Here is a 23,301-nt window from a genome sequence, read left to right as displayed (position 1 = left end):
CATGTGACCCTGGGCAAATCACGATCTCTTTGGTACTTGGGTTTCCTTGTAAAACTAAGATAATTCCCGCTTTACTCGTCTCTCACCTTTGTCAAGGCACAAATGAGTTATCTGTTAAGGTGTGTAAAAGATGAACAAGCATAACCCTTATTATTTATTAAAACAAGTTGACAAAGCATAAAAACGGAGACAGCCAGGTCTCTGAGGGGCTGTGGCCAGATGGGTAGAGATCCACAGAATCATGCCTGCAGACCTGAGGGGCACCGAATCTTGGACCCTCTGGCTTGGAGCCAAGGGCAGTGACCTCAGGAGAGGTGACTCTTTGGCTCCCGGTGATTGCACCACCCAGCCCTACACTGACCCCCAGACAGCGCCAGGCAATGGTGGCTGACACAGCCTGCAATACCCAAGAACCCCAACTGTTCTGTTTTGTTCTTTGTTGAAATGACCCCAAACACAGGAGTTTGAGGGTAGCCCTGACAGCAGTATTCTAAGATTCCCCTGGAAATGCATCAGGCAAGTGTGAAACAGCCATTTCCTTAGCCACTGCTATTGTAGGTCAGTAACAAGATTTCAGATTCAAAACCAGGAGAAACATCTGTCCCTCCTGTCCTCCCAGGCTGGCCACAGCCAGCCAACATCAGAATCTGGGGTAATTACCAGTCGGCAGCCATGAGAACACCCACTTTGCAGGCTGGGTAGAAGGATCCTGGAGATAACGTAATAAATATGCTATGCGACATGCTTTGGTACAGAGTACCCACTGGTAGAAAGTATTTTTATTGTTATGTAATGGCTTTTATTTCATCTTAAGTGGAGAAAAAAGGAATGCTGGTCTTTTCCAGTGAGCTGGGCTTTGCTGAGGCCAGTTTCATAGTTACTGAACCATGGTCATCACTGCATCATGCCAACGATTCCCTGACTTCTCACCCAGTCAGGTCTTCTCAGAACAAAAAGAAATGTTAGACTGGCAACTTTCCAGACAGAGATGCCCAACCAGGTAATTAATTCAGGATCACAAAAAAACAAAAAACACCACATTTTGAGCTGAATAGTGCAAAACCACCCAGGGAATTTCCTGTTTTCTTTAGGACAAAACGTTGGACTCTAAGTTCACTTCATTCCCTGCCTTTTCCTATGGGCCCTTTCTCTATACTTCCAGTATGGTTGTGTTTTTAGTGGTAGGTGGTTTTCTTTTAAAGAGAAGCAATTTTGAAACACGAGCCTTTCTGCAGTAAGAAATTTTGTCAAACCCTCTCTCCTCTAAACTGCCCCTTTAACATAATTCCAAAGTGACTGCTCACCTGAGAAGTATTTAAAAATATTTACAGCCCCTAAAAGCTGGACCAACTTTACATATTACTACCAAAATGGCCTTTTCTGATAATCAGGATGAAAAACGAATATGGATGAGGCTATGACCAATCCAAACTATGAATTTCAAGATAGCTGTCTGCAGGTAACGCTTATTCTGAAATTTTAAGTAGAAAATGGCAAGCCAAGGAAAGGCAGGGCCAGCAGCAAAATGTGTGCAAGAGCGACACCTGCTGGGTATCAGAGGAAGAGGGCTGGGCCGGGCTTCCAAAAGGCAGAAAGCCTGTCGGGTGTCTAGATTCAAACACTGAAGTGAATAAATGTGTTTTCTGACATCTTAAATGAGAATCTTGTTATTGCCACCAAGAAAATGACAGTAAACATTGTAGGAATTGAATAAATCATTTATTCTGGCTTTCCCTTCTCCGGACTTCCTTCTAACAGCCAAGGGTCTATGCTTTCAGTGGGTGGCAAAATCAGGTTTCCTAGCATTAGCCCAAACACTTTTGGTGGCTAGGAGCTCTTTTAATAATTCGGATGGCGTGTGCAGGTCGCCACAGGACTTGCACACGTAGATAGTAAAAACAAAACTATTTCTATGCAGTTGATCTCTAATTCTCCCAGGATCCAACATTCGGAACCTACTTTTGCCTTAGCTAAAATGGAATAAAATTTGGAATTCTGATCCAGTGGGCTGTTTGCCAACTAATCCAGCTCTTCAATCCAGTGGAAGAAAGAGAAAATCATGAGTTACAATCCAGTTTAGTACAGTCAGTTCACAGAAAATGCTGGCTGGCTATGGGGATGTTGGAGGTTGTGGAGGAAGAAAAAGGCGAATTCAGGTCTGCAGGTGGCCTGCACCTGGGAACACAGTCAATATTCAATGTGGTAGCCTCACTTCCTACAGTAGCTGCAATAAACCAGGCTGCTCTGAATGGGTGAACTGAAGAAAAATTCCTCTGTGGGAAGGGACAGAAGACTAGACTCACGAAGGGAAGAAAATATTTGAATTTATGTTCAACACGTTCCCTGCAGATGGGAATGGGGGAAGAGTCCCACCCCACCCCCAAAAGTCCTCTTTCTTCAACAAGCTGTTTCTTTTCTTACAAGAGTGAACTGATTCGCTTCTGCAGGAGAGTCGGAAGCACCGAGAATGGGGGTGTCTTCCCTTTCCTTTCCTTCCAAAAGGGCCAGCAGCCTTAGGCAAGCCGAAGTCCTCTCCTCCTGAATGCGCAGTCTCGTGAATTCCACTGTCTTCAAAAATTCAGCAGCTGGTGGTAGCTCTCTGAAGAGCTGGGAGAGGAGGTGGCCCTGCTCTGACGCTGTTCTGTGAAGATGGTGGAGGCTTTGGGGGCTGAGGGCATTGCAGCTGGACTTGGAGAGGAGCTGGAAGAGGTGCTCAGAGAGGTATTTCACGAAGATTAGGGTCTCAGCCCAAAAGTTGACCTCTGTTTTTTCAAACAGGTAGTCTTCCACCTAAATCAAATGACAAGGCCCAAAGTCAACGTTACAGGGGATGTTGACAAGCTCCCAAGCAGACCAGAGTCCTGCCACATGGAGGACGTATGTCCCCCTCCTCCTCCCAAGGGAGGGCCCACTCTTGCCTGTCAGCACCCACATACACTTGCCACTTGCAGCCTGGAAGGTCACCTTCTATTTTCATTTGCTGTACTTCTCTACCAGGCAGGAATTTTCTTTCCCAGACTTAACATGACCTTTGATAAAGATGTGTTTGTGGTTCCAAGCCAAGATATTTTGGGGCCTGCTGTTGAAAGGGAACCTCAACATGGGAGTGGCCCCCTAGACCCAAAGGTGCATCTAGAAATCAGAGGGTGTGAGCAGGGAGGAAGAGAAATCTCAGCAGCAGAACAAAGAGCAAAGGATTACCAAACATGACACCCTACTCTCTGAGTATGAAACCAAATTTCTATAATGCTGGGGATTTTCAAGGTTATTTTGTAACAGACACTTTATCTTGTCTCCAAATTTCCCATAAACAGGCTGCTTTTTGAACTCTTGGCCTGTTGGGTATGTCAAGAGGGCCAGCTGACTCAGACACTGGTGGATGGATACAAATTTCAGTTGACAAGATGCTTTTGCTGCTGGTCTTGGTCCTCAGTTTCCCTCTCTGTTGACTCACCTGGAGGGGGCTAATAGTTTTCTCTAAGCAGCAAATACTGTGGAAGGATCCTGATTCTCTGGGAATGTTTCACCTTCAGACCTAACCATGGGGAGCCCCTAGCTCTTCCAATGTGGACTAATAAGCATTCTCCATAATTAAACCCTCAACTTCCAAGGGGCCTCTTCCTTTCTTATTTTTTTTTCTATTGAGGTATAACTGACATACAATATTATACTAGTCTCAGGTGTACAACATTTGTATCCGTTGTGAAATGATCACCACACTAAGTCTTGTTACCATCTGTCACCCTACAAAGTTAATATAATCTTATTGACTATATTCCACATGCTATACATTAATTCCCATGACTTATTCATCTTATAACTGGGAGTCTGTGCTTCTTGATACCCTTTACCCATTTCACACCACCTTAACCCCCCTCCCCTCCACTGACTGCCAATCTGTTCTCTGTATGAGTATGTTTGGTTTGGTTTTGCTTGTTTGTTTTTTAGACTCCACATATTAAGTGAAATCAGGTGGTATTTGTCTTTCTCTGACTTATTTCTCTTAGTATAATACCTTTGAGTTCTGTGTTGTCTCAAATGGCAACATTACATTCTTTTTCATGGCTGAGTAATATTCCCGTGTGTGTGTGTATAAAACACATAATATATATATAACACATTATATATATATATAAAAACACATTATACATATAAAACACATAATATACACACAATGCATGCATGTGTACACACACACACACACACACACACACACACACACACACCATTATCTATTCATCCATTGAAGGACACGTTTAGGTTGTTTCCATATCGTGGTTTTTTGTAATAGCCATATCGTGGCTATTGTAAATAATGCTGCAGTGAACACAGTGGTGCACTGTATCTTTTCAAATTAGTGTTTCCATTTTCTTTGGATAGATACTCAGCAGTGAAATTGCTAGATCATGTGGTAGTTCTATTTTTAATTTTATGGGAACCTCCATACTGTTTTCCATTGTGGCTGCACAGATTTACCTTCCCACCAACAGGGCATGAGAGTTCTCCTTCCTCCACATCCTCACCAACACTTATTTCTTGTCTTTTTGATACTAGCCATTCTGACTGGTGTTAGGTGATAACTCATTGTGGCTTTGATTTGCATTTCCCTGATGATTAGTGATGTTGAGCATCTTTTCAGGTACCTGTTGGCCACCTGTATGTCTACTTTGGGAAAATGTTTATTCAGATCCTCTGCCCATTTTTTTTTTGCTCTGCCCATTTTTAAATCAGATTTCTTTGTTTTTAATGAGTTGTATGAGTTCTTTATATTTTTTTGGATATTAACCCCTTATTGGACATATAAATCATATGCAAATATCTTCTCCCATTAGGTAGGTTCTGTTTTCATTTTGTTGATGGTTTCCTTCACTGCGCAGAAGCTTTTTAGTTTGATTTAGTCCCAGTTGTTTACTTTTGCTTTATTTCCCTTGCCTTTGGAGTCAGATTCACAAAAACATCACTAAGACTGATGTCAAGGAGCTTACCATCTGTGTTTTCTTTTAGAAGTTTTATAGTTTCAGGTCTTACATTCAGGTTTTTAATTCATTTTGAGTTAATTTTTGTATATGGCATAAGAAAATGGTCCAGTTTCATTCTTTTGCATGTAGCTGTCCAGTTTTCCCAATATCATTTATTGAAGAGACTATCCATTCCTCATTGTATATTCTTGCCTCCTTTGTCAAAAATTAATTGACCATATATATATACATGGGTTTATTTCTGGGCTCTCTATTCTGTTCCACTGATCTATATGTCTGTTTTTGTGCCAGTGCCATACTGTTTTGATTACCATAGCTTTGTAGTATAGTTTGAAGTCAAGGCACATAATACCTCTGGCTTTGTTCTTCTTTCTCAAGACTGTTTTGACTGTTTGGGGTCTTTGGTGGTTCCCTATAAATTTTAGAATACATGTTCTAGTTCTGTGAAAAATACCATTGGAATTTTGATGGGGTTTACATTTAATCTGTAGACTACTTTGGGCAGATGGATATTTTAACAATATTAATTCTTCCAATCCAAGAGCATGGAATATCTTTCCATTTATTTGTGTCTTCTTTAATTTCTTTCATCAATATCTTATAGTTTAATAAGGTCTTTTACCTCCTTCATTAAATGTATTCCTAGGTGTATATATATATATGTGTGTGTGTATATATATATATATATATATATATATATATATATATATTTATGCAATTGTAGATGGGACTGTTTTCTTGATTTCTCTTTCTGATAGTTTGTTATTAGTGTATAGAAATGCAACAGATTTTTGTACATTGATTTTGTATCCTGCAACTTTACTGAATTCATTTACTAATTCTAAAAGTTTTTTTGGTAGAGTCTTTAGGGATTTCTATATATAGTGTCATGTCATCTGCAAACAGTGACAATTTTACTTCTTCCTTTCCAATTTAAATGCCTTTTATTTCTTTTTCTTGCATAATTGCTGTGGCTAGCATTTCTAGGACTCTGTTGCATAAAAGTGGTGAGAGTGGGCATATTTGTCTTGTTCCTGATCTTAGAGGAAAGGCTTTCAGCTTTTATCCATTGAGTATTTTCAGCTTTTATCCATTGGGTTTGTCATATATGGTTTTCATTATATTAAGATATGTACCTTCTGTACCCACTTCGTTGAGGGTTTTGTTTTTACCATAAATGGATGTTGAATTTTGTCAAATGCTTTTCTGCATCTATTGAAATGATCATGATTGTTATCTTTTATTTTGTTAATATTGTATATCACATTGACTGATTTGTAGATGTTGAATTACCCTTGCATCCCTGGAATAAAGCCCACTGGATTATGGTATATGATACTTTTAATGTGTTGTTGAACTCCATTTGCTAATAGTTGAGGATTTTGCATCTATGTTCATCAGGGATATTGGCCTATAATTTTCTTTCATTCTTTCTTTTTTTTTGTTGTGTCCTTATCTGGTTTTGGTATCAGGGTAATGCTGGCCTTGTAAAATGAGTTTGGAAGCAGTCCCTCCTCTTCAATTTTTTGGAAGAGTTTGAAAGGGTAGGTATTAAATCCTTGAATGTTTGGTAGAATTTACTGGTGAAGCTGTCTGGTCTTGGATTTCTGTTTGTGGGGGGGGGGCTTCCCCCCCTTTTATTTTTTATTTATTTTTTCTTCACTGGTCTATTCAGGTTTTCTATTTCTTTATGATTCAGTCTTGGAAGATTGCAAGTTTTTAGTAATTTATTCATTCTTTTTCACTTGTCCAGTTTGTTGGCATATAATTGCTCACAGTAGTCTCTTTTTTTATCCTTCACAAATTTCTCTCTAAATTCATTATAAATAAGAATTATCTTAGAAATACCTTCCAGTATTTCAGAAAAATGATTCGAACAAGAGTACTGTAGTAACATTCATCAAACCATTCATTCACTCATTATTTATTAAGTATCCACCATGAGCAAAGCACTGTGTTAAGTATTGGCAACACAATGATAAATGAATAAACAGCCCCTGTCATCTCAGTTTAACAGAGGAGAAAATGTAAAGAAATTTCCCTAAAGCTTCAGTTTTATGAACCAGTTTTTAGGATCATAATTTTTTTTTAAAGATTTTTATTTATTTATTTGACAGAGAGAGACACAGTGAGAGAGGGAACCCAAGCAGGGGGAGAGGGAGAGGGAGAAGCAGACTTGCCGCTGAGCAGGGAGCCCGATGTGGGGCTCTTGACCTGAGCCGAAGGCAGACGCTTAACGACTGAGCCACCCAGGTGCCCCGAATCATAATATTTTTTAAAAAGGTGTTTCTCCATAACCTTTACACAAAAATACACAGTAATTGCTGGTCAACTACATTCAATGACCAAGTGGGTAGGTCTATGGAAGAGTGGTTTTCATACTGCAAGTTGTAATGTTTAAGAGGTCATGAAATCAGGGCGCCTGGGTGGCTCAGTCATTAAGCGTCTGCCTTTGGCTCAGGTCATGGTCCCAGGGTCCTGGGATCGAGTCCTACATCAGGCTCCCTGCTCAGCGGGAAGCCTGCTTCTCCCTCTCCCACCGCCCCCTGCTTGTGTTCCCTCTCTCGCTGTGTCTCTGTCAAATAAATAAAATCTTAAAAAAAAAAAAAAGGTAATGAAATCAATATGGATTACAACCAGTTAAAAATAATAAAATACAATGGTTCAGAAACATCAGCACCATGTGTTATAAAGTATTATTTAGTGAAATGTTTGTTTCAGAAGTACAGAGTGAGAGGGAAGTGCTTCCCTGTCTTCCTACATATACCTCTCATCTCCCTTCCACCTGCCCCAAGACACATTCTTAGCACATCCAATTCACAACAGTCTCTTATGATCCTTTGTATTTCTGTGGTATCAGTTGTAACCTCTTCTCTTTCCTTTCTGATTTTATTTATTTGAGCCCTCTCTTTTTCTTGGTCAGTCTAGCTAAAGGTTTGTCTATTTTGTTTATCTTTTCAAAGAACCAGCTTTTAGTTTTATTGATGTTTTCTATTGTCTTTTTAGTCTCTATTTCATTTATTTCCACTCTTATCTTTATTATTTCCTTCCTCCTCCTAATTTTGGGTTTTGTTTGTTCTTCTTTTTCTGGTCCCTTGAGCTGTAAAGTTAGGTTGTTTATTTGAGATCTTTCTTGTTTCTTGATAATAGGCATTTATCACTTGAACTTCCCTCTTAGAACCCCTTTTTCTACATCCCATAGATTTTGTTATATTGTGTTTCTGTTTTCATTTGTTTCTAGGTGTTTTAATTTCTCCTTTGATTTCTTCTATGACCCAACAATTGTTCAGTAACGTGTTGTTTAATTTCCATGTATTTGTAGTTTTTCCAGTTTTATTCTTGTAATTGATTTCTGATTTTATACTATTGTGGTCAGAAAAGACGCTTGACATGATTTTTATCTTGTATTTATTGAGACTTGTTTTGTGGCCTAACATGTGATCCTAGAGAATGTTCCATGTGCATCTGAGAAGAATGTGTATTCTCCTGCTTTGGATGGGATGTTCTGTATATACCTATTAAAGTCTATGTGGTCTAATGTATTGTTTAAGGCCAACATTTCCTTATTAATTTTGATTGGATGACCTATCCACTGATGTAAGTGGGATGTTAAAGTCCCCTACTATTATTGCATTACTCATAATTTCTCCCTTTAGGTCAGTTATTATTTGCTCTATATATTTTGGTGCTCCTATTTTGGGTGTATAATATTTATAAATGTTATATATTCTTGCTGGATTGACCCTTTTATTAATATGGTCACCCTCTTTCTCTTTTATTACAGTCTTCCTTCTAAAGTCTATTTTGTCTGATATGAGTCTAGCTACACCAGCTTTCTTTTTGTTTCCATCTGCATGGAATGTAATTCTCCATCCCTTCACTTTTGGGCTGCATGTGTCCTTACTTCTGAAGTCTCTTGCAGGCAGTATACAGATGTATCTTTTTTTTTTTAATCCATTTAGCCACTCTTATGTCTTTTGATTGGAGAATTAGTCCATTTACATTTAAAGTAATTATTGATAGGTATCTGCTTATTGACATTTTGTTAACTATTTGCTGGCTGTTTTGTAGGTCCTGTATGTTCCTTTCTTCTTCTTTTGTGGTTTGATGACTTTTTTTTTTTAAAGATTTTTTATTATTTATTTATTTGACAGAGAGAGACACAGCCAGAGAGGGAACACAAGCAGGGGGAGTGGGAGAGGGAGAAGCAGGCTTCCTGCAGAGCAGGGAGCCCGATGCGGGGCTTGATCCCAGGACCCCGGGATCATGACCTGAGCCGAAGGCAGACACTTAACGACTGAGCCACCCAGGCGCACCTGGTTTGATGACTTTCTTTGTGTTTATATTCCTTTCTCATTTTCTTTGTGTATTTACATACATATTACATACATACATATTCTTTGTGTTTGCTGTGAGGTTCACATGTCATCCTATGTCTATAACAGTCTATTTTAAGTTGATAGCAACTTAAATTTGAACATATCCCAGAGCTCTACATTTTTACTCCATTTTATATTTTTGATGTCACATTTTACATCTTTTTATGTTTCCCTTAATTATTGTAGTTTTAGTTCATTTTTTCTTTTAACCTTCAAAGTAGCTTTGGAAGTGATTAATCTACTACCTTTACTATATACTTACCTTTTCCAGTGGGATTTTTACTTTCATATGTTTTCTTCTTATTAATTAGTGCCATTTCTCTCTCTCTCTCTCTCTCTCTCTCTATTTTTTGGTGGGCAGCAAAGCAAGGTTTATTGAGCGATAGCAAAGTGATAGTACAAAGCTCCCAAGGAGGGAGGGGACCCGAGGGAGTTGCCACTGGAGTTTCTAAGTCTAGGGGTTTTTATGGGCTTGTTGGCAGGCTGTTTTAATCTGATTAACCCTCCCTGCACCTGTCATCCAATCAGATTTTTGTCACCTACCTATCATATGGGAAAAGGTGGAGGGTTCCTTCCAGGGTGGTGTAAAATCCTTTTAAGGGTGATTTCCTTAGGGCTGGGGGGGGGGGGCGGGTGTGTGTGTGTGGCTTGTCCCTGCCTGCCTGCCTTCCAGCTATCCTTCATCATTCCCCTCTCTGAAGAGGTAACCCTAACTCCTGTTAGGAAGAAGGGTGACGACCGATCATAGCTACTTCCTGTTGGTCAGGGGCGTGGGATGGGGCGGCAGTCAGGGTTCCTTTCATCCCATCTTAATTAGTGCCATTTCTTTTCAACTTAAAGGAGTCCTTTAACATTTCTAAGCCCAGGTTAGTGGTGACGAACTCCTTTAGTTTTTGCTTGTCTGGGAAACTCTTCATCTCTCCTTCCATTCTGAATGATAACCTTGCCAGGTATAGTATTCTTGGTTGGACGGTTCTGAGTATGTCATGCCCCTCCCTTCTGGCCTGTAAAATTACTGCTGAGAAATCTGCTGATAGCCTTACGGGGTTTCCCTTGTACGTAATAATTTGTTTTTCTCTTGCTGCTTTTAAGATTCTCTTTTTAGGGGCGCCTGGGTGGCTCAGTCGTTAAGCGTCTGCCTTCGGCTCAGGTCATGATCCCAGGGTCCTGGGATCGAGCCCCGCATTGGGCTCCCTGCTGGGCGGGAAGCCTGCTTCTCCCTCTCCCACTCCCCCTGCTTGTGTTCCCTCTCTCACTGTGTCTCTGTCAAATAAATAAATAAAATCTTTAAAAAAAAAAAAAAAAAGATTCTCTCTTTAATTTCTGACATTTTAACTATGATGTGTCTTGGTGTAGATCTCATTAGGTTCATCTTCTTTGGAATTCTTTGGGCTTTCCTGGGCCTGGATTTCTGTTTCCTTTTCCAGCTAGGGAAGTTTTCAGCCATTGTTTCTTTAAATTAGTTTTCTGTCCCTTTCTCTCTTCTCCTTCTCGGATCCCTATGGTGTGAATGTCATTCCACCTGATGCTGTCCCATAGCTCTCTTAAGTTATCTTCATTTTTAAAATTTGCTTTCCTTTTTGCTGCTCTGTCTGGATGAGCTCCACTGCTTTGTCTTCCAGCTCGCTGATCCATTCTTCTGTTTCATCTAGTATGCTGTTGAGCCCTTCTAGTGTTTCTCAGTCCATTACTGTATTCTTTGGCTCTGTGCCTTCTATTTGGCACTTTCTTATATTTTCTCCTTGTTGAAGTTCTCACTGTGTTCATCCTTTCTTCTCCCAAGCTCAGTGAGCTTTTTTTTTTTTTTTTAAGATTTTTATCTATTTATTTGAGAGAGAGAAAGAGGGGGAGAGCACAAAGGGAGAGTGAGAGGGAGAAGCAGACTCCGCCCTGAGCAGGGAGCCCGATGTGGGACTCGATACCAGGACCCTGAGATCATGACCTGAGCCGAAGGCAGATGCTTAACCAGCTGAGGCACACAGACACTCCAGTGAGCTTCTTTATGGCCATTACTTTGAATTCTTTACCAGGTAGATTCCTTATCTCCACATCATTAAGGTCTTTTTCTGAGGTTTTGTCTTTTCTTCCATTTGGAACATATTTCTGTTTCCTCATTTTGCTTGACTCTGTGTTTGCTTCTATGTATTAGGCAAAGCAGCCACCTCTCTCAGTCTGGAAGGAGTGGGTGGCCTTGTGGGTGATGAAACTTCTCCTTCAACCTTGCTCTAGTTCTTGGTTGTCTCTTGAACCTTTCTGATTATTTAAACCGCCTGACTTATTCTTATTATGTCCCCATTGTTGAGGGTGTGCCAAGACTGGTCAGTGTTCCAAGGGGAGGAATCTCTTTAGCACCTGCTTTCAGGCTGATTGGAAGCCAGACCCTTTGGCAGCAGCTTTTAAAATATATATAGTACTGTGGGATGGCAATTGTAATCCTTGCTGGCCTCCAGACCAGGAGATCTAGAGGTGTCCCCTGGGCAACTGTTGCAAAAATTGGGGCTCCAGATGAATGTATTAGCTTTTTTCTGGGAAGTCGCATGGAGCTTTAGCAAGGCCAAGGGGGCACGCAAGGATGTCACCTCCTGCTTATGTTCCCTAGGAACGCCTCCTGAGCCTCTAAATGTGTGGGAAACCTGAAGCCTGTCCCTCAGGCTGAAGTTCCAGGCTATGTAAACAGGCTTTTTTCCCATGAAGACTGGGGTTGTGTTTCAGTCTGCTGTCTGTGCAGTGCCCTGGGGGTGGTAGACTGCCAAGAACTGTATTCCTGATCACTACCTTCCTGTGGAGTTCAGGATGCCAGCTCCCTTGGCCACCAGGGCCAGGCAATCAAGGGGTGTCCTGGGTGTGGAACAGCCATGGCTGCTGGCTTTAGCTGGGCCGTCGGAGAGTGTAGGGGGTGGGGAATGCCCACCGGCTTCAGAAACCCAGGAGGCTCTTTCAAAGTCCTCTCCCCTGGTGATCTGAGGACTGGAACACCACTGGAACCCCAAAAGTCAGCTTGAGAGATGCCCCAGCACCCCCCAGCAGCATCTAGCAGGCTGCTATGGTCATTTGGAGACTTTCCTAATCGGTTATTGATCCGTATGTGAGCATCCAAAGGACACTTTCAGTGGGCATGTGAAGCCTACATAAGCCTGATTAGCTGCATCTGGTGGGTTCAGGCCACCAGTCTGATTCCACCGCCACTGCCCTGAGACCCTAGGATTACCTGATGTGTGCTTTCCACGCGGACCACGAAATCATCACCCTCTCCCAACAGCCATCCCAGCAGGACTGGGAGTCCAGGGGCCAGCTGGTCCCACTGCTGCAGCAGGTCACACAGCACAGCCAGGGCCAGAGGCAGTGCAATTGAAGCGTCCACCTGGCAGAAGGCAAATTCTGTGGAAACGAGAGAGAGGCGAGCGGTGAATGTGCTGCTCAGGGCCAGCCCAGGGAGGCTCTGCAGGACTTTGGCAACGGGAAGGTGCTCACGTCAAATCATGGCCACCAGCCTGCAGGGAGGCTGCTGGGATAGGCTCCTCAGAGGTTATAAAGCCATTTCATTCTGCTGGAAGGAGTCAGAGGCCCAAACCCCACCATTTCCATGCCTCCCATCCCTGTGTGGTCAGAAGCAAGCCCACCTGCAAGATGAGACATTTAGCTCCTGTCAGCCCATCTAGTGTAACTGGAAGGATCTCAGGAAAGACCCAGTGTCTCCTCTGCAGGCCTGCCACAACGCCTGAGTTCCACTGGTTTGCCCCTCCCTCCGAAAGCAAATCCCGATGGCCACGTGACACATAAACCTCTTACCATTTTAGAGCAGGGCATCAGCAAACTTTTTCTTAAAAGGTCAGAGAATAAATATTTTAGACTCTGGGGGTCTTCAAGTCTCTGTCACAACTCCTCAACTCTGCTGAAAGCAGCCACGGACAATATGGAAACTTTATTTATGTTCCAATAAAATTCGAATTTCATAGAGTTTTCACATGTCATAAAATATTCTTCTTTTGATTTTTTCCCAACCATTTACAAACATAAAAATCCCCTGTAGTGGAGAGGCTGTACAAGAGCAGGGGGCAAACTGGATTTGACTCACATTTTGCTGCCCTCTGTCTTCTAATTTGTTTTTTAGACCCTCGTCTTTCTCGCTGGCTGGAAAAGGGTGTGGAAAGAGTAGAATGGGGTGCAGAAAGAGGAAGCAGGTGCCTTGGGGAAACCATTGCTTACTTCATCATTTTGCCTTAGACAGTCCTAAATATGGGTTTGAAGAGAGGCTCTGGGTGTTGACACTTCCGCTAACAACCCGAGGCCTCCCACTCCGAACCTGCAGGAGGTCTGAGACACAGGACTGCAATACTTCCACAAAATGAACCTCTTTGGGTCCCTCCATGCACCAGGGCCTGTCTTTCGATGACCCACTTCTGTTGAGGCCTCATCGTTCCCTAATCCCCATCTCCAACTCCAGCACATAGATCTGGCCCTGACTGCTGGCCCCCCCAGAGACTTGCTCAGCACACAGGGAGAAGGCTCAGAGTCTGGACTGAAAGCTTGAGTTCTCAGGGTACCGAACTGGGCCAAGTAGGATGCCCCCCTCCGCCACCCGGGCCTATTAGGTGCCAGGCCCTAACCAAGTACTTTCTGTTCACTCCTTTGACATCCTATGGGTTGGGTATTACCATCCCTACTTCACAGGTGAGGAACCCTGGGCTCAGATTAAGCTACTTGTATATAGTCACAGTGCTTTAAGTGGATATAAATAATCAGAATGGGCAAAATGTTTCATGGTGCCTGCAGAGCACAGATTTGGAGAATTAGCACCAACATTCCAGACATATAGGTCTTCCCAGTGAGATAAGCAGGGCTGGTGACCCCGAAGCAGAGCCAGTATTACTACCTGGAGCCCACCCAGCAGAGCCTAGAATCATGGAAGCAGCCCCAAGACTGATGTCACCATCCCCAAATCAATCCCCCCAGGACCCCTGCTCCTTGGTGCCTCTGCTCCCTGGAACCAGGATTTAACCCAGGCAACAGAAAAAGAAGACGGGGATGGGAGAGAAGCAGCGAGCAAATGTGCATTTCGGCTGTAGGTCTTGGACATGTGTTGGTCCAGCCTTTACCTACAATATAATCTCTATTTTTATCTCTACCTGACTCCTCTGTGTAGTTCTCAGATGGTTTAGAATCTGTATGGGGAGGTGGTACAATTAATTAGCATCTTTCATACCTCATACCTCAAAGAAATGAAAATATACATGAAGACCAGCATAGGATTAAACACATAGCAGATGCTCAACACATTCTCGTGTGTGGCTCCAGAAGTCATGAAATCTTTTCCTTTGCCCCCATCTTTATTCAGTTTGAACACTAACACAGGGACTGCCACAAAGAAAGCATTCACTAAATGGTTAACTAGGGTTACTGGTGATAATAATGAACACTGGCCTATCTAACCCTTACTGCTCCCACATGAGCAGGGAGGTATCCTTATTTAACCAGTGAGGAAGCTATGCTCACGGGGAACGGATCCAAGTTTGTACAGTGAGAAGTGGCGGCAGTGAGCTCAGTCTGCGTCAGCCCAGAAGCTGCCCCTTCCCCGCAGAGAGGCCATGGAGAAACAGCCCATGGAGGTGAGGAAGTCACACTGGACTTTATTACTTTTATTGATGATGCCACCAGGAAGGCCTGCTGCACTTGCCCCACCTGACAGGACAGATGTCCCCCATCCTGTACCATTTTGTCATGAATTGTGCTTAGGAAGTGGCAGGAGAGTGACGGGCATGACAGAGGCACAGGGGAGTGTTGGTGTGATTTGGCTATAAGTGGATCCAGAGAAAATGAGAGCTGTCCAAATACTGACTCCGCCAGATGAAGAAGGAAGGGGAAAGAAGCTGGATGCGGGAGGGGAGAGAATTAGCTGGATTTAAATCTGCTTGAGGGGCCAGATGTACCCCTCCAAGTTTCCTCTTTTTTCACTTTGCCCTGAACTAGGACGGCTTGGCCAGAACAACCCAGATCGCTACTGGCCAAATGCCTTGTGAAGGGAGGCAGAAGAATGGGAGAGGAGTTTTTTAGCTAATGATGCAAGCCAGCCAGGCTCTCACAGGCTCACCAGTCCATCAAGGAAACCAGAAAGCAAGTGACCAAGCAACCAGTGCATCTGAAGAATCTGCCACATGTCCAGAACAGCTAAACAATCTGGAAAAACACACAGAACTGGAACTCACACTTCCTGATTTTAAAACTTACTACAAAGCTACAGTAATCAAGACAGTCTGGTGCTGGCAAAAGGACAGATATACAGATCAATGGAATAGAACTGAGATTCCAGAAAGAAACCCTCACACTTACATTCCATTGATTTTTTTTTTTTTTTTTTTTTTTTGGTGACAAGAGTGCCAAAACAATGGTAGGGAAAAAACAGTTTTTTCAGCCAGTGGAGCTGGGACACCTGGGTATCCATCCACAGGCAAAAGAATGAAGTTGGACCTACCTCAGACCATATACAAAAATGGACTCAAAATGGATCAAAGGCCTACATTTAAGAGCTAAAACTATGAAACACACAGAACAAAATACAGAAGTGAAGCTTTGTGATCTTGGATTAGGCAATGGTTTCTTAAATAAGACATCAAAAGCCCAAGCAACAAAAAGAAAGGTTAGACTTCATCAGAATTGCAAACGTTTGTGCCCCAAAGGATATCATTAATAAAGTGAAGACAACTCATAGAGATGGAGCATACATCTGCAAATCCCATATCTGACAAGGGACGTATATTTAGAATACATAAAGCACTCTTAAAACGAAATAAAAAGATAACCCAATGAACACATGTGCAAAGGATCTGAATAGACATTTCTCCAGAGAAGATCCACAAATGACCAATAAGCACAGGAAAAGATGCTCAGCATCAGTAACCAATAGGCAAATGCAAATCAAAACCACAGTGAGATACCACTTCATAACCATTAGGAGAATTATAATAAAAAAGGCAGATAATAAGTTTTAGTGAAATGTGGAGAAGTTGGAACTCTCAGACACCGCTGGTGGGGATGTAAAATGGTGCAGCCGTGTTGGGAAATAGTCTTGAAGTTTTGCTCACTCCTAGGCATAGACTTAAGGGAACTAAAAACGATATGTCCGCACAAAAACTTGTACTTGTGAATGTTCATACTAGCCAGTATGCAGAAAAAAATCAAAATGTCCATCAACCAAGGGATGGATAAATAAAATATATCCCTACAATGGAATATTATTTAGTCATAAAAAGGAATGAAATACTGATATAGGCTACACCACAGATGAACCTTGGAAAGATGCTTACTGAAAGAAGCCAGACAAAAAGACCATGTATTGTATAATCTTTTTTTTTTTTTTAAAGATTTTATTTATTTATTTGACAGAGAGAGAGAGTGAGAGAGGGAACACAAGCAGGGGGAGTGGGAGAAGGAGAAGCAGGCTTCCCGCGGAGCAGGGAGCCCGATGCGGGGCTCGATCCCAGGACCCTGGGATCATGACCTGAGCTGAAGGCAGACGCTTAACGACTGAGCCACCCAGGCGCCCCAAGACCATGTACTGTATAATTCCGTTTATGTGAAATATCCAGAATAGGCAAATCAGAGAGATAAAAAGTGGATTAATGGTTGCCAGAGGTTGGAGAATGGGGAGATTGAGGAATGACTCCTGATAGAAACAGTGTTTCTTTTTTGGGTTGATGATGAAAATATTCTGGAATTACACAGTGGTGATGGTTGCACAACCTTGTGAATATACTAAAACGTATATATCCATAGGCTTTCAGTTGGTGAATTTTGTGGTATGTGAATTATGTTGGGCCATGGGGCAGGGGGAATGTGGCAGGTTAAAAAATGGCTTCCGGCCCCCAGAACCTGTGAATGTTACCTTACTTGGAAAAAGATGTGCAGATGTGATTTAGTTAATGGTACTGAGATGAAATAATCTTAGATGATCTGGGCGGCCCTTAAATGCCATCGCCAATGTCCTAATAAGAGAGAGCAGAAAGACACCTGGCACACGGAGGGGAAGGTGATGTCAAGCCAGAAGACTGGAGGGATGTGGCCTCTGGAGGCTGGAAGAGGCAAGGAATTCCTTAGAGCCAGATTCTTCCCTAGAGCCTCCAGAGGAAGTGTGGCCCTGCCGACACCTTAATTTTGGACTTCTGGCCTCATGAGGCCATAAATTGCTGTTGTTTTAAGTCACCAAGTTTATGTTAATTTGCTATGTGACCACAGCCTCAGGAAATGAATACAGGGAGAAGCATGGGTTCTTTCTCACAGTGACGAAAATGGCCTGAAATACACTGTGGTGATGGTTGCACAACTCTACAAATAAGCTACAACCAGGGGTGACTTGTGTGGTGTGTGTATGGCATATCTCAGTAAAACGGTGAAGCTGAAAAATCTGCTATGTGTACAAGTTGGTTCCGATTGCTGGGCACACTGTGTGCCCTGAAAGAGCTTGCAGAACACGTGAGCCTAGACCAACACTTAGAGCCCTCATGCTTGCTTGTAGGGCCCAGGCCTCAGGTTCTGGAGGACTCCGCAGAGGTGCACAGCTGCTCAGCGGGTGGGGAGGGCGCCTGAGAAGGCTTCCTGGAGGAGCCGGGCCTCTGCCTGGCCCTTCCCGAGTCTGGAAGTAGGTGCCTAGGGTCTTCTCTGTGGCCAGCACTGTGCTGAGTACTGTGGGGACGCAAGGCAAGGAGCTGACATCCCCTGTCCTCAAGAAGGTGGTGGCCTGGGAGGGGAGGAAAAGCGAGACCTCGGGCAGCAATGAGACATCTGGTGCTCAATGGAGTGGTCTGCATCCTAAGAGCTGCAGGAATCAGGGGAGGGAAGAAGTCAGTGTGGGCGAATAAATCATCGCCCTCCCCCCCAGTGGCTACACAGCTAAGGTGAGAGTGAAATATGCCCTAGACCCTGCGGGAGGGCTTTAAGTGGGTGAGGTGCACAGGTACGTGCTCTTGGCTGTGGTAGGCCTACTACACAAGGGGGATTAGCAGCCAGTCATTTGGAAGTGAGCTGGAAACCCAACGAATCAGCATTTAGAACTAGTTAATCCTTGCCTTCTACCCTCGCGAATGATTAACTTGGGTGGTCCGGCTTCTGAGCTGATGCAGTGTGGACATCATCTTGCTACTGCCCCCACCACATGGGGCTCTTCTGCCAAGGCAGACACCCGGCTAACGGAAGACCTTACTCGCTGAGACTCCTGAGGCAAGCATGGGGAGTCCCACAGCCCTGCCGCCCATGTTCTTTCTCACTCCTGTGATGAGGCCCGCCTTGGGGCTGGCAGCTAGAGGCAGGCTTCACACAGTGCTGGATGCACTTCAAGTCCCAGGCTTTGAGGTGGTCTTCAACCACACTGATGAAAATGAAAATGCCAACGTTGACTTTTTCCAGGTGCCAACCTTGAGCTTGAGACCGTGGACTGAAGTGCACTGTCTGATTCTAAAGTTATCATGGGGGGAGATGCCTTCTAGACTAAGGCCATTGGTCAAGTCTCCTTCCCAAGAGAGGCCAAGTCAGCACAGTAAATGCTGAGTAAATGGAGATGGGTTGAGTGTTCCCTGCCCCTAGCTCTGGAGCATCCTGTTCCAGGCATTCATGGAACTCCCTCAACCTTGCCATCCAACCATCTCTCCGTCCACCATTCACCCATCAATTCAAGCTTCTATCTGCCCATAGTAGTTAGTGTCACCTGCTGTGTGTGTGTGTGGGGGGGGGGGAGGGGCACTATGAGAAACACGAGGAAAACCCCAGTCCCTTCTCTCTGAGAGAGGAGTGTAGTCAGCGGTGAGCTGACGCACGAAGGGTCAGGAAATAGTCCAAGATGGTGTACGACGGGGACTGATGATATCATTAGTAGCAGTAATGAAAGAACAGAAAAGGAAAAAAAGTGTGGGGAGTGGGATTAGGGAGCTTCATGGAGGGAAAACTGGGCAGGCCGAGGATAAGGGGCCACGCACAGCTGGGGCGAAAGGGAGGAGCGGGGAGCACAGGCCTGGCCCCGAGGAGGGGCGTCTGCCAGCGGAAGTCGAGGCAAAGCTGGAGGGCCTGTGTGGAGCAGGCCCGGGGAGGCAACGGCAGTGTTGGAGTAAGGGAGTATTACTGTGTCTTCTTTTCCCTGACGAAAATATTTTAAGGATGCGCTAGGCTGTTTCCAGACAACGTCATTATTTCTGGTCTTCTCCACAGACTTCTTCACTTCCCCTCAGCAGAGCAAGAGCCTGTATTTTATTTAGTCATGAGAAACAAGTGTGGACTGCCGCTTGGTTCGACTGCTGACTCTGCCATTTGCCTCTTCCTGAGGCTGCCAGGGCCCCTCTGCCCCCCGGCCTCTCCCAGCCCTCTACCCTGGAGCGCGTGGCTCTCTGCTCCTCAGGGCCCGCAGAGCCAGGACTCAGAGGTGCGATTTCCTGGCATGGCAATCAGTGACAGGACTTCAGGGCTCTCCCAGAGGTCACTGTGTCAGCCTTTACCACTAGACAGAGCTCCCAGACAACCCTTACCTGAGGCAAATGGCCCAGAGGAAGGTCTGTGTCCTAAGGAAAGAAAAGGGGCAGCATCTCTAGTTTTGAAGAACCCAGCAGGAAGGCTGCGTGTGGGAACACGGGTATTCGTGATATTAGTCTCTGTTCTTTATCTGAGTATTTAAAAAATTTCATCCAAGAACCAAATGTGCTGGTCAGTGCTCTCAAGGGCAGCTCCAGCCCCAGCCTCGGCAGACACTGGGTCAAGTGCTAGGAGCGCGGGCAGCACTGAGACTCCGGCCCACCGACTCGGTGCTCCAAGCTGGTGCCTCCAGGCTACAGCCAGCCCTTCCCTCCCACTCCCAACCTGGCCGTGGTGGTCTGGAGGGGAACTCTGATTTCACCTGGCCCAGGAGGACCCCTCTTCTTCCTACTTCTTTTTCTTTTTAAAGCCCTGGGAGCTATAGCTTAAAAGACAGTACACAGGAGGCCGAACCCAACCAAACACACAGCTCAAGGGTTCTAAGGCCCCAAAGGGCCCCTCAGAAACATCTGGACAGGGGTGCAAATGGACTGTTTGGTCTCCACACAAGTCTGATATGGCTTACATGGTTTTTTTAAAAGTCAGGCGATTTCTCATAAAAATCCAAATTTCTAGCATCTTTTGAAAATTCAGAGAATTAATTAGCACCTGGTGTCCCCGGCCTGCATTTTAACGTGGTAATAGATGCCTGGAGCAGAGCAATGGCCGTGCCCTATAGGACGCATCGGTGCATCCTACCGCCTCCCAGCTCACTCCTGCAGCCGTGAGTTATGACTCCTACACCCGACTACTGAGGAAGGCGACGGGTCCTGAGCCAGCCCCTCATCTTCACAGACGGGAGCACCAAGACCTTCTATCAAAGCTGTCCGATCACCAGTCTCCCCCCGGAGCTCTCTGGGTCTTCTCCTTCCCTCCAACTCTTATGGCTCTGGTTTGCTCACCATCCCCACTGTCTGATAGATCCTCTCTCATCCTGACTTAGCCTACTCATCCCTCAGGACCCAATTCAGGTCCTGTGGTCTAGATTTTTCCAGCCCGCTGTGACCTTTCTCTGCTCATATCTGCACAGCACTCAGTGTGCTGACAGATGGTGAGAGAGGGCTTTCTGTGGCTGAGCCCTATGTCTTTGCTTTTCCCAGGATCATCCATAAAACAGCACTGGGCACACAGCAGATACCATCCACTTGGTACTTGATTAGAGCCATGTACTGAACAATTTACTTAGGACTTGTGTTTCCCCAATAGGAAACCTCCAAGATTGCAAGACTCAGGTCACACATGTAGACAGAATTACTGCTGCCATTCTACGCCTGAGGTTACTGAGGGTTAGAGAAGTCACTTGATCAGGATCACACAGGTGAGGTGGTAGGGGCCACGTATCAGCCTGTGTACTTGACCATTGTGCTAAGCTGCCTATACGTGTTGAATGACTATATGGATGGACGAGTAGACTGATTCTTTTCTGTTTGTGCCCCCATCTGTTCTTTGTCCCTCTGCACCCCACTCAGTGCCCCACGGGCTGACCTTTATGGACTGCACCACACAGGTTCCCTATCACCTGGCTTCTGGTGGGATTCATCTAACGGGGAGGGGACGCTGAGAATTTGGAGGATAGAAAGAGAGAGAAGCTGGGTACTTCTTTCCTGCAACCTCCCCCGTGAGTCACCAAGGTTCTGGCCGTGGCTGCACCATCCCGTTCAGCTCTCCTTGGGCTCAGGAAACCCTATTCCCTCCGCTCTCACCTAGTCTCTGGGGCCTCGACATCACTTATGGCTTCCCTCCACCTGGTGGTTCTCAACCTCAACCAGAGATGATATTGCCCTGCAGGAGACATCTGTCAATGTCCAGACACAGTTCTGGTTGTCACAAGTCAGGGGAGGTGGGGCTGCTGGAATGGAGTGGGTGGAGGCCAGGGATGCTGTGAACCACCCTACGAGGCACATGATACCTCCCCCAAATGTCAACAGGGCTGAGGCTGAGGAGCCCAGCCTTACCCCTGAAATAGTCTGCAACCTTACACAACTGTAAAAAGTCCCTGTGGTGAAGTCTCTCCAAGTCAACAGTTCAGTGGGTGGATGGATGGAACTGTTCAGCTCATCAGGCAATAGGGGCCTACGTCTCTATTCCAGGCAGATGAGAAGAAGCTCATCTCCTTTCATATTTTTTCTGCAAGGCAATCCCTAGCTCCCCGCCTCCTCATCAGCTCTCTGGGCAGAGAGGTGGCAAGAGGTAAAAAGCAGCTGTTTGAGACGAACAGCTGACCACAGAGCCCTTTCTGTCTGGAGGTGCAAACATTTTCCAGGTCAGAAGGGAAAGGATAAAAACACCACTTGAAATTCTAAAAATAGTTGGGGAAAAACCTTTCAAATATTAGTAATTTGCTTTTTCTTAATTTTCTAGCCCTTTCCATAGGGAACAAATGGCCTGGATTCCCCGAAGCTCCTGTAGACCCAGCTCCACAAGACCGAGACCCCCCCCAGATGCAGTCAGACGCCCGACGTAAACGTTTTCCTGGTGACCCATCACGAAACCAGAAAACATCCGGCAGAGCTTTTGTTTTCATTTTAAAGAAAAGATATATTTTTGAAAAAACGTTATTTTTAAAGTTAAAAAAGCTATAATTTAAAAAATGTGGGCCCACCTCAAATCACTGGGTAAATAGATGTAGATTTTCCCCTAATTTTAAAAATGGATACAGCCAACATGAATAAAACAAATAAGCATTTCATAGGAGTTAAAAGCGTGCACTTCTTACTTGGGAGGGCCATACTTCACTGAAAAGGGGTTGATAAAATAAATTACAGCTGGTGAATAGCACACTCAGCTCAAAGCTTATAAAAATGCTTGCCATTGTTCACTTCCAACCACACCAAAGAATGAGGAATGGATTAAACCAACGTCACTCTCAGGCAACAATGGCTGTGAATAAAACCGGGTTTTATTCAGCCTAGGGAGAAGGGGAGCAACACCCACCCGCTTAAACCTTTCAGGGTACTCAGTTGTACCCAGTTTTGTGTGCAACTCACTGTCCTGTTCCTTGTGGCCACCTCCAAAGCCCAGCGGGAAAGAGTAAGGTGCACGTGAGCTTTGTCCATGGCCGCTCCAGAGCAGGCGAATGAAGGCCTGGTGTGTGACAGGGTCACAGGGTAAGGAGTGAGTTGGGTCCAGACTGGAGATGCTCTGGACAACAGCATCTGGCCCACATCTGATGCCCTTGTGCAAGGTGCAAAGTCAGGCCCTCCCCCCAGATGAGCCCCACCCTCTCCAGCAGCACCTCCCCTGCACTCTGCCTGCTCCTTGGTGATTTCGCTCTGCTGAGCCTCACGAAGTGTTCAATCACCTCCACCTCTTTGTGGAAGGTAAGCACCTTGTGCTTATTCCTTTCTGCTAGGACACTCACCCCAAAGCACTCTTCCTGGAAGGGGCAATCTGAG

The 23,301-nt window shown here is 44.7% G+C and overlaps 1 protein-coding gene across 2 annotated transcripts in view; it reads right to left on the bottom strand.

Annotated features, from left to right (window-relative positions):
- Window positions 1-745: 745 nt before the first annotated feature.
- The window catches only part of THADA (THADA armadillo repeat containing), a 320,063-nt gene continuing 297,507 nt past the window's right edge, over window positions 746-23,301 (bottom strand). For both annotated transcript variants that reach the window (XM_078056617.1, XM_078056616.1), the window contains 2 exons: window positions 12,567-12,736; window positions 746-2,790 (listed from right to left, as the gene is read on the bottom strand). In XM_078056617.1, coding sequence (XP_077912743.1) covers window positions 2,398-2,790; window positions 12,567-12,736 — 563 coding nt within the window. In that variant the 3' untranslated portion in view covers window positions 746-2,397. The remainder of the gene's footprint in view (window positions 2,791-12,566; window positions 12,737-23,301) is intronic.

The sequence above is a fragment of the Halichoerus grypus genome, chromosome 10, assembly GCF_964656455.1.
Source record: "Halichoerus grypus chromosome 10, mHalGry1.hap1.1, whole genome shotgun sequence".
Taxonomy (NCBI): Eukaryota; Metazoa; Chordata; class Mammalia; order Carnivora; family Phocidae; genus Halichoerus; species Halichoerus grypus.
This window is presented reverse-complemented; position numbering and strand designations above follow the sequence as displayed.